The 12,493-nt window shown below is 43.8% G+C and overlaps 1 protein-coding gene across 1 annotated transcript in view; it reads right to left on the reverse strand.

Annotated features, from left to right (window-relative positions):
* Positions 1-12,493, reverse strand: part of Ush2a (usherin) — a 683,507-nt gene that overhangs the window by 380,925 nt on the left and 290,089 nt on the right. The window contains 4 exon segments of the mRNA XM_087905997.1: positions 4,398-4,589; positions 7,019-7,099; positions 7,223-7,388; positions 7,390-7,427. Of these exon segments, the coding sequence (XP_087762123.1) occupies positions 4,398-4,589; positions 7,019-7,099; positions 7,223-7,388; positions 7,390-7,427 (477 nt within the window).

A 12,493-nucleotide genomic window follows, 5' to 3' on the forward strand; every position in this document is an offset into this window, starting at 1 on the left:
AAGGGCCAGGAAACTTGAATTCCTAGTGAATGAGACAAGCCCCTGGCTTTCAGGACCCTAATTCATTAACGTTGGAGGAGAGGAGTTGAGATAGTTGAGATGCTGGTGATGGCAATGGAAGCTCCCCCAATTGACCCTGTCATCTCCCTGTGGAAGCCTTCATTGACACCAGCTCTCTGACCAGTAAAGCAGAAAAACCACTTAGTTTTCCTAGGGATGGAACTACTGAATTGCAGAATGTGAGGTTCTGGGGGAGTACAGTCAGCAAATGGAGGAACTCTGTCTGTCCCAATGCAGAAGGCACGGCAGCAGACCGACTTCTGACAGCAAGGAAAAGGACAGTTCACAAGGCTCCACAGACAGAGAGCACAGAAGGGACCAAAGTGGATCAGGCTATGCCTTAGGTAGGGTATCAATTGCTGTGAAGAGACCCATGGCCTTGGCAACTCTTTCTAAGGGAAAACATTCAATTGGGGCTCTCTTATAATGTTAGAGGTTTAGTTCTCATGGTGGGAAACAAACATAGTGGTGTGCAGACAGACAGGATGTTGAAACTTCTACATCTTGATCCACAGGCAGCAAGAGGTGGACTAACTTGAGCTTCTGAGATCTCAAAGCCCACCCCCACACATACCTCCTCTGACAAAGCCTCAACTCTTAACAGTGCCACGCCTTATGGGCCTATGGGGGTCATTTTCTTCAAACCACCATAGGCTATAACTCTCCAAGGTCTACCTCCAGTGAATGCATCCATCAGACAGGTTCCATATCCCACAGATACACAATCTCCCTAAACAAAGCCACTAGCTGGGCACTAAGTATTCAAATATATGAGCCTGTGGGGGAAAGTTCATTTCACATTCAACCCAGAATGCCTGTACAATCTCGAAAGCACCATTTGAGTGCAATTAATAAATATGGTCTCTATGAATCAAGACACAAGTCAAATGGTGACCAGACAGGCAGGTGACAATTGAGAATGTTGAGATACAGGTGGAAGGAAAAGCTAGCAAAATAAGGAATGGAAAAATAAAACCTTTAAGACTTTAAAAGAATTAAAGGTCAGTTGGGAAGGTCAAATGAAAATAATCAAAACCTCAAAAACATAAAACAGAACAAAAAGCCACGAAAAATTATGAAACAATAACCTAAAGTTCAAAATCTGTAATTTAGAGATCTATAAGTGTAACTATGATGGAGAATTTCTCATATTTGTATTTCTAAGAAAAATACTTTGCATGAGAAATTCATTTTTGCCTTTGCTGCAATAATTAAATAAATGAGGGTTGATATCCCACTGAGAAAGTGAGAACCTTTTCAGTGATATCACTTTAAATCTGTCTCTGGTCATGTGAGAAATCTTTGGCAGGAATGGACTCTGGGTATGCATTGACTTGACACCAGGTCTTTGCAGCTGTTTTGTTTCAAGACAGGGTTTCTCTGTGTAGCCCTGGCTGTCCTGGAACTCACTCTGTAGAGCAGGCTGGCCTTGAACTCACAGAGATCCGCCTGATTCTACCTTCCGAGTAAGGGACTTAAAGACATGTGCCACCAGGCCAGGCTCTGACACAAGTTCTGAAAGCTAAAATAAATGGAGGGCTACCCGAGAAGAAAGAGTTAAATTGAAAACTTGCCGTTTCTTACAAAAAATCAGGATCATATACGTAAGGCCGAACTTTCCACAGACAAAAGGCCTAAATCTGGAGAGTAAAATAACTCATTATAAAACAGAAAAATAATTAATGAAAAGAAATGAATTCATTTTCTGAAAATACTTTTCAACTTAATTGGTAAAGAATTCTGCATCAGGCAATAAATCTAAAGAGCTTGTGTACACCCGGTATCAGCATTATTTTAGTCAAATAAATGTGATTCTAAAGAGCAAAATCAATTAAAATACTAAAATCTCAACCAAAGTCACCTCAGTTATGCCAAAGAAGAGTTACTTTCCCAAGTGACAGCAAGGCTTGTTGGCGTGGTGATGTCTGCTTCATAAGTGGTTGCCTCCCCTCCAGCCCGCCTGTCCCACGGCCATGCAGCCCAGCCTTGGGGTCAACCCCGCCATCTCCTCATCTCGCTTCCTAGTCTTTCCTTTCTTCACTCTGGAGTTCTTTGCCTTGGGTAATTACCCAAGGTGACTTAAGGTGCTCGATGCTCAGCTCCCCCTGCACCATTGTTCTGTGTCTGCATCAGTAAAGCTCTACAGTAAACTTGGAGCTGTCCTTTTTCCCTAAGATCCCATCTGCACTGGTGCTTGCCTGCCCGTTCGAGCTGTGAGCAGTGCACGCACCTTTTGGGAACAAGTCAATGTGTCCTCAGCCTACAAGGGCAGAAATAGAAGGTCAGAGAAAGAGAGGGCTAGAGAAATGGCTTAGTGGGCAAAGCACTTGCCGTGCAAGCAAGGACCTGAGTTCCAGTTCCCCGAATCACTCTTCCAGAGGATGGGAATCTACAACCTAACTGGCAGGTAGCATGACAGGAAGCGAGGCAGAAAGTGTCTTGGAAATGCTTCTCCACCCTCAGTATCAGACTCACTTATTCCCTAAATATAAATTTGTTATTTCAAGAATGTATTTACTGTTGACCTATCTAACATGAACAAATACTAAGTTGCCTGGAATTTTTAATTTTTAAATATCTCACAGAAAAATGAAGATATTATATCAGCTAATATCTCTTAAGGTTTTGTATAGAGCGAATTAAAATAAAATAGCAAATTTAGGAGTTCTATATGATATAAGACAAAATCAAGAATTCTTTATAAGTAGAGAAAATTTTCAGAGATAAATGTGGAGGAGGGCTTAGTGTTGCTATAGAAATGGGGTGGGCCTGTTGCTTCTTGAAAACTGTCTGTGGTAAATTGCTTGACAGCTGATGGGGAAGCTCAGCCAATCACATTTGGCTAGGGTGTGGCCGCCTGGGGCCAAGGAAGAATCACCTGAGAATCCAGGTGCCCGCCCCTAGCCAAATGTGATTGGCTGAGCTTCCCCATCAGACAGCTTCCAGGCTTTAGCCCATTGTGCAGCATGGAAACCTGTCAGCAGGGGACTTTGTCAGGCTGAGCTTCCACCAGGACGTGTCGGAGAGAGGAAGGTAGTGGAGAACATGTTTTTATATAAAATTTGGCTGTGGGATGATGAACTGGCTCAGCGGATAAAGGCACTTGTCACCAAGCCTGAGGACCTGAGTTCAATCCCCGGGACATATATCATGGAAGGAGAGAATAACCTCTAGGTATTTTTTGATGTCAACATTGGCACTGTGGCCTGCGTACTCGTACAAATACACCCACAATAAATAAATGTAATTAAAAAGAATTGGGTCAGGCAGGCATTCAGTCTATCCATAAAACTTCTAAAGAAGTGGTCAAGGTTTGGGATCATTGATGAACATTCTGGAATGAGGGGAAGCACTCAAGGAGATGCTCGCATCTATGTGATGACTCTCCTCGTCATGAATACTTTCAATAGAGGAAAGCTTTTCCCGCCACATTTGCTGTCTTAACCTCTTGGGGACAAAGGCCTCTGTTCGGCTTTCTAGTTAAATCTGCTGTAACATTTCTGAATGTTGAAAAGTGCTCTTTCTACACACATGGGTTTTGGTGTGAGATTTGTCAGTGAGGTGTGTGGGTGTATTCTCTTCTAATCCTTCTTCATGGCTAGCTGCACTGTGAAAAATTGATTCCCCGATTTGCCAGGCAAATGGCTGGGGCTACAACCCCCCTCCACCTTGAGATAATTAGGCTTAATCACCAATTTTACAATAAATCATGGCTCTGTGAACTTGAGCTAGTCCCAAAGAGTAAAGTTTTGCATGGTAAAATATGCAAAATGGTCAGATACATATTTGTGCATGGATATAAATATTTTATATACGTATGTATATGATTTAAATTTGTATGTTTGCATATGTGTATGGTCTTCAAAAGGTATTTATGAAATATTCCCAGGTTATGACTACTATGACCCAGTTCTGAGAGGAAGGGGAGAAGATGGACCTCCCAGTGAACCTGTGTGCTTTGTAGACTTACTCTTTTTATCCTGGGTAGATAGACACAGGATTCAGCACATTACATGGAAATCTTCTTGTTTTATTTTTCTTGTTATTTGTGTGTTTTGAAACAGAGTATAGCTATATAGCCCAGCCTAGCCTCATACCTAACAATGTAACTTGGACTGGCCTTGAACTCATTATTCTTCTGTCTTAGCTTCCCAAGCCTTGTGCTTCACATTCCTGTGAGTGTGTCATTACAATGTGCCTCATTCTCATTGTTTGTCACTGGGCAAAAACACATATATTCAATGTATTTGGGGGAATAAAGTGTGAAAAACATTTTGTTATTCCAAATCAAAACAAAAGAGACTGTAAGACAGACCCTACTCAGCAGTCTCTTTTACCTGTTTGAGTGCTGTTGTCGTGGAGCTCAACACAGGCAGAGGGTATGTGGGCCTGGGGCTTGTCCCCACTGTAGGCTTTCAGAATGTACGTCTCCCGGACACCTTTAACCACAGCGGGTTCATCCCAGGCCACCTCAATGCTCTATCCATTTATGCTCTGGGCTCTTGAGGGAGTTGGCACACTTTGCGGAGCTAGGAAAGAAGAAACAAGAAAGGGAGAGCTAGCACCGGGCTGAGGAGATGACTCTTCCTATTCTTCACTTTTAATGGCAGCCGTAAATCAGACTCGACCATTAGCATAAATACAATTTATTAGAGTTGTAACTTTTCAGCATTGATTTAATATGACTGCACATCTTGAGCCATTCAGTTTAAGCTATATTTCACGACCATCAAAACTCCATCGACATAACGTTCTTTGAAGTTGAGACCAGGTTTTCTGAAAACATTGAATGTACCCGACGTGTTTAAGTGACACTCATCAGGAAGGAGGCGCTTGGTAGGCAGACGACAAGGTGAAGCAATATAATGCTGTACGGCTTTGGAGAAAGGTAATTAGGCTGTTATTACACACGGTGAGCTGACACTTTTACACCTTCCATGTAGCCAAGAAAAGGGGAAAAAACACACACACGATTGTACATGATACTTGAATGGCTGTTTACAAATCCAATTGTTTTTTAAATGGTGTTCAAAAAACACAGCTTCAGCAGGTATGATATATGGGGCACACTTTTAATTGCATTTGGGGGGTTAAGGGAGTTGGTGCCTGGATGGTTTTCAAAATCAGTTTTAGAGGCAGTCTCTTCAGTATCTCTCAGAACAAAATGCGAACACTTGGAGGAAGTATAAAAGACCTCTCAGGCTGAGTCCCAATTTCAAAAATCCGTAATCTTAACTATTTATTAGATATTTACACAGCTCTGATCAGTAACAACTTCATCACAGATGACTGCACTGGGACACAAAGAAAGAGTCCAAGAAACTGTGTGGCAGGATGATGGATGAGAGACCGCTCTAACCGCGCCTGGGCTTCTGAGCCCCATCAATGGATGGCGAAGACAGCGGAAGACAGCAGGGTTTCCCACATCAAATAGTCTCCTCCCTGACTTCACCGTTCAGACCAATGCAGCAGGACAGCTTGAAGGGAAACAAAGTGAACATTAAGGATGAGAGGAGACACAGAGAATAGCACTCTCTGTGCATTTAAGACACTACAGGCATCGACAGAAAACAGGACACACAACCAAGTTGCCAGGAAAGAGACAAGTGGAGAGATGCTGATTTTATTAGTTCTGCAATGTGGTGCAGGGCAAAGATGGCACTGTCTACCAGATGGTCTTCTCATAAGGGACAAAGCAAAACCAACTCAAAAATAATTAAATAGTGCAATTATTCTCTGGCCCTCGGGAGCTGCGTGGTGTTGCGGTCAGATTGCAAATGTGAATTGATGACATAGGATGTAACGGTCAGACCATGGCTGGACCTTTAGAGCTCCAGAGTGGGTCAAGTCGGGGAGTAAGCTAAGTACATACTTTCTAGACACCCTCTAAACTGTTTAAAAGCAGGCTTTTAGAGAATATTTGCTAAGAACCTGGTGGATTATTAAACAGAGTTAGAAACATGCCAATTACTAATTCCAAGCTTCCTGTTTATTTTAAGCTTGAGGGGGGCTTTAAGGGGGTGTTCACCTCCATCTTTTCTATAAGTTACTTAAGTCATCTTAGGACACTCTCCCATCATCCTCCTTGGAAAATCTATAGGCAGCGAGCCTTGAAAGTTATTGTTAGCGATATATCTCAGTATTTCACATCCTTACAATGAAGGTCCCTTTAAGGGTACCTTGGACAGTAACCATTATTGAGCAATATAAAATAACGCCATGGTGTAAAACCTGGTTTTGACCAACTGTTACTGGCTGGAGAAATCGTTTTCAGGGACAGCAGCCAGCATTAATGTGCTAGAAGCCCTGACACGTATTAGTCTGCTTTGATGGAATACTACTATCTACCAAACTCTTGGCAATCAATAGCTCCCAGCCATGCTTCCCCAGGGAAGACGGTGCCGTCACAGCCATGAGGACAGAACACCTGTTGCTCAGCTGTCTGAGATCTGCTCTAACATGTCTCCTCATTGCTTCTCTCCTGAGGTGAAACCATTAAACTAACATGCAACTTCTTGCCCTGGAGGTTCATCCTACGGTGTCATTGCTTGCCACCATGACAAATGTCTTCTAGGACATGACAAAGAGATGCACCTGGTTCTAACCAAGCAGGACTTTTGAGAGCACCGTCTGTGAGGCTCGAGATGATACCTTCCACCTAATGGTACCCTCATGTCTGTCTTCTGGCTTTGGGGATACAGACAACTGCCAGAGGTTTCTCACTCTGAAACAGTATGGTGGCACTTCTTAAATTCATAAGTACCTCACTTTCCTTTCTCTGCATCTAAAGGGGAAAGAAAAAGGCCTGAGCAGGCATGTGGTTAACTCTTACAAACTCAAATGCAGTGGTATACTGTGTTTTTCCACAGCCATTTTCAAACCCAAATGGTGTTGCTTCGGGATCAGTGTTTATGGGCATATGTGTGCACAGTTACATTTGAAAATCAGCGGATGCTACCTGTGCCTGTTGTTTGTCCCCGACTCCAATCACTCGACACAGACCTTCCTTCATGGGAGGCTATGAACCTGTACAGGTATTCTTAAAGGGAAATAAGTAGAAAGTTGAAAACCAGCTTCCTATAGACTCACAGTAGGCTGCCAGCAAGGGAAAAGAAAGCAAAAGGCAGACCCGCAGCATTTCATTTAGAGACCTCCACATTACCTGTAAAGGGCTGGAGCCTGCTCTCGTAAATACTCTGCCGGCTTCCCCAATAAACCAGGATGGAGTCATTTCCCCCACAGTTAACAGCACTGTCACTTGATGGGCATCCATCCTGATTGACTCTGACAGCACGGCTGGACACAGATGCCAAGTTAACGACAGCACCCCCGTGCAAATGCGACTGTCTTCATGCAACCACGGAACCTGAGCAAACAGAAAGGGATTCGTGGCACGGGAAGGGCTTGGGTCATTAATGACCCACTGTTTCTGTGCTCTGCAGCTCTACTTCTTAGGGGAGGGTTTTGTTAGGGACAAGGATTAAACTTTCAAGCCTTGTTTGAGAAATCTTTATGGCTCTTACTTATCATCCTACTTAATAGTTGCAGAGACATATTTATAGGAATCCTTTTGAAGAGCTGCATGTACACAGATAATTATGATCCTGCATTGACGCTTAGACAGATTGTCCTCTGCCTATGTCGGCCTACAGTTTCTAAGTTCCTTAGCCATAAGTAAAATTTAAACATTCATCACAGGCTCGAAAGGAGTCTCCATGTGCTCAGTCAGCACTGGAAAATTGTCAGCATGAGGTAGTAGTGAGCCTTGGATCGGTATGGTTTGGGAAGAAGATAGAGTGTGAAGAATCCCCATACATGGACATGAGCTGTATGATTATTTTACACATACGGAATGTGGTCCTGCTCAACCCCCAGAAAAGGACTAGGGTACTACATTCTGCCATTTTCCTGAGCCCTGTCATCTTGACTATACACCCTGGATGTGCACTGGGTTCACACTCACACTGGCAAAGCCTGCCAGTGAGTGTCAGCCACACTCACCCCACAAACGTCACAGAATGTATGTTCTATAGGCTGAGCTTGAAACACTGACTGCCACCACCAGAGCATGGGATCAAGTGCATTTCTAGGTTTCCCTGTGCGTTCACTAGAGAACAAACATAGACAGACATCTGGTCAACCAAGGGATGTTTGCATGGACAGACAGAGGGAGCTCAGTTCCACAAAGTCTGGCAAGACAATGCCCAGAAATATGCACCAGATTAGGATGATTGAGGCCGATCCTGGATTGCAGGAGGAATCCCCCCCACACACACACACAGACATTCACCTTCTTTCTGTACCGCGCACTGTCAGATTTGCAAGGTCTGGGTACACTACGAGCATTACTAAAGATTAAAATGGCCAAACTGCTCTCTTCAGTGCTAAGCTGGTTTCTTATTATTTTTTCTATCATGTTAAGCTACAGGCTACTTCCCTTTAAGCACCTTTGGCTATTATTCCAATATCTTCAGGCCTGACTAATCAATACTGCCAGTCTAGCTTCAATACATGGTAGACAATTCAGTTGGTTGGGCTGAACTGGAAGCAGTGAGGCTCAGTACACAGTGAATTTGCTGGAAAATTCAGAACCAAAGTGTTCTGTTATCACAGCAGTCACTTTTCTGATGATACCTGCGAGGATCAGCTCACCTCTCTGCACCCAGTCGTCCCTCCCCATTAAAGGATGGCAAAGGAAAAGCCGCTTTCACGGTGGCTATGCTGCTCTGAGGAGTCCATACTATTCCAGGGCTCCTGGTTGTCAAAGCCGAGCTCTAGAGGTGGGATGGCGATGTGTCTGCATGGCTGCTGATTCACAGTGCCACCGAGAGGTCCCCGTGAAATGGTCCACTCAAAGGTCAAAAAGCCTCTGTGTGTGGGGGGGTTCAGACCAGTTAAATTCTTGCTTTGCAGTTCCGAGGACCGGAGTTCTAGCCTTGGAAACCAAATATGAATGTCGTGCTTTATCAGAACTTGATGGTGAGACCCCACTGCCGAAGAGATCACAGACTTGGATCACAGTCCTTGCTCCTGAGTTTTCACAGTGCTGAAAGGTGAGATGCAGGTTTGTAGTGGAGAAAAGTCACCCACCAGCTCTCCAAGCTGTGAACTTTGCAATCTATAATAATGACAGACCGAGCAAGACGTGCTGATGGCTACGATAGTCGCATGATTATTATGGGAACAGCCAATTGTTTTGTTATTGGATTTAAGACCAGTTACAGAGGAGGAAATGCATACCTGGTACTATAAGCCTGACCCAGAACCCATGGCTAGGAAAAACACAGGCCCGAAGTGTGAATCCACTACTACTATCTTGCTGAAATATATGTAGCATCCAATTTTCCTTTAAATTTACGATTCTGCCCATCTATTAATCCAGCTCTTATATCTCAGCAGAGAAACGTCTTTGTGTGGTGATTAATGTTGAAATTCACAACTGGTCAAAGCACAAAGGAAAAAATGGCTAGGGAAGGCTCAGCCAGAAATGGGACCTTCACATCACACCCTTTACCCACGGGTCAGGGAGCATCATGGAAGGAGGGGGTTGGAAGACTGTAAGGGCAAGAGGTCAGGGAGGACCACAGCAAAACATATTCTGAACAGGAGGGCACAGGACCGACATATGCATGAACTCTAACAGATATGTTTACCTGCAAAAGACCTGTACAAGGTCAAGCTGGTGCGCACTCTAACAAGGAGCAAGGCTCCCATGCCTCCACCTCTAGCTGAGCAGCTATTGACAGCTGATGGCCAAGAGATGGAAAATCAATTTCCTTTAGAGGAATAGTTCCTGCCTGGTAAACTCTCCTCTGGTAAGTGGACCCTTACCTATCTCTGTCTAGGTTGCACAAATTGGACTTAGTGAATTATTAAAATAAAATAAAAGATGACAAAGGATTGCAAGGTGGAGAATGGATGCCCAGGTGCTAGAGGACAGGAGTTGGTGTCAAAATGATCAAAATACATTGGGTCCGTGTATAAATTTTATAAAGATTGAATACAAATGTTATATTACAGTTGTTTTAATGCTGGACATTTCTGTTAGTGTTTGTAACCCCAGTGTTGGGGAGGTGGAGACAGCAGAGCCCTGGTGTTTTCTGGTCAGCCCATCTTGCCAAACAGAGAGACCCAGGCAAGGAAGAGCTCTAACCCCAAAATAAGTGAATAAACAAGTAGATATGTATATAGTACCCAAGGAACAAAAGCAAGTTGACTTCTGGCCACCATATACAAAGGCATATACGTCACATGCAGACACAATGTGTACCTGGACATACATGTGCACACACAAACACATTGAAGCTGGTGGTAAGTGAAAGTGGCAAGTTCATTGCATTTCACCAAAATTTTCACAAGTTGTTAAAAATCTAGTGACATGGACATCATTTCAATGTACAGATTTTTAAAGTCTGGGAAGGCCACAGATATGGTAACTGCCTGCCATTTGGCACATCAGGGGAGTCTAGAGAGGTATGAAGGTTTCACAGGCATCAGCTACTGAAGCCAAAGCCTCTAGGGCTCCTGCCTGCAGGTGGTGCTGATGAGTTCACCTGCGGGGTCGCCTCCGTGGTTTCCTGCAGGTGGAATGACTCCCTGGAAAGCTTGACATCATGATCTCAACTCTGTGTCACCAAACACTCCCAAAGCTATTTTCAAACTCGGATGAATGTGACGATAAAAAGCCTAGAAAGGGATTGCTTTCGGCAGGGCTGGAGCCTTTTTCTGCAAAACAACAAAGTTCCCTTAACCCTCCTTCTGCTTTCCCATCACCCAACCCTCTGAATATCTAGAAGGTGGCCCAAGTGTCTACGTGGGAGGAGAGCAGCAGCGGGGTGTGTGAGGTGACAGGTATGCAGGATGGGTTTGGCCAGTTCCTGTCTCCCAGGAGTTTTAGGCGGAGCATACACCACGACATTGTGTGCCTTGGGCCACTTCTAGCTGGCCTGAATGTGAATGCACGTCTGTCCTAAGTGATAATTCCAAGAAGACAAACTCCCACTGTCCTTTGAGAGGCGATACAATTTTAGCAAACAAAATGCCCAAGAACTTGTAAAAGCAAAGAGGAAACTTGATTTTGCATTTTATCCAAAGGACAATTACATTAATAACTAGGGGGAAAATAGCATGAATATAATCACAAAATAAAGCCTGGGAGAAAGACGGTGTAATTAGGAAGCTCAGAAAAGGGTGAAGGCTAAAGGGTTAAGGCTATTGAGAGGCTCAAAAGGGCTACATTGAGCAAGTGTAATTCATTTTAATTACACTTGGTTGCCTGTAGGCTGTGCCTCTATGTGGTGAATATTCTCTCAGGTGAGAATATATCCAGGTAAAATAGACCTGCGTGTCTCAAAGTACGTGAATCAGAAACTTAAGGCACAGGTGTGTGTGTGTGTGTGTGTGTGTGTGTGTGTGTGTGTGTGTGTGTGTGTCTTAGAACCTGAATTTTTAACACCATTTGACCCCATTTCAGGGTACCGGATGGTGCTGATGGTGATGATAATGATGATGAAGATGATGATGAAGAAAGCTAATTTCAAATTGTTACTATGGTCCAGCATACTAGGCTTCAATTATTTATCAGTATTGCAAAACTGGTGACAGGGATAAAAGCCACGGCACCAAAAAATTATTCTACGTATAAATGAACTATCCATCACCATCATTGACTTATAGCTCGTGTAGGTAAAATTGTTCCTCTGGGTCTGCGTGGATGCTTTAAATTTCAGTACCAGCTCATCGTTCCACGCATTCACGTCTCCAAGGCCATCAGTTGTAATAGGGTGAGGTGTACTTCTAAAGCCTAAGCCTGGATAAGCGAGTGGTTTTACCCAACATTGCCCACTCCATTGTAAACAGGACAGGATATTCTCACTCACGGAGGAGTGCCCGATTCTTTCTAATACCAGAATGCCTGGAAATCTAGAGGAGATCCTGCAAGAATGTACTATTTTTAGCAGCTGCTACATCTTAAGTGCCTTGAAAATGCCATTACTGTCTCAGACCCCGGTTATTCATTAACTCCTTGCTGCGCCTCCGCTGAAAGTCTCTGTAGAGCGCTCCATATATTTTCTATTCAAAGTCATTTAAATCTTTATGTACTTACCCAATAGGCAAAGACTGTTTCATGGAAATTTTAACCATTCGTGGTGCAAAGATTTAAAAAGGTGCAGAGACCATTCTCTGTACGAGAGCACGCTTGGCCACACGCTGGAAGTCTCTGGTTTTCCCTTTGCCACACAGGTGGAGCAACGGCAAACACCAATGAAAAGAACCCTGCACTATAATGAGAAACCCAACTGGAGAACCATGCTGCTCACCGCAGACTTACTCTCTTGTATCTACCTTCTAGTCATGTGACCCCTGGCAAATGATGCTTGTCCCTCTTGTTCACTTTCCTCATCCATCAAGCCAAGTGGGTCATGATCACCAT

Source organism: Myodes glareolus, chromosome 5, assembly GCF_982192425.1.
Source record: "Myodes glareolus chromosome 5, mMyoGla1.1, whole genome shotgun sequence".
NCBI lineage: Eukaryota > Metazoa > Chordata > Mammalia > Rodentia > Cricetidae > Myodes > Myodes glareolus.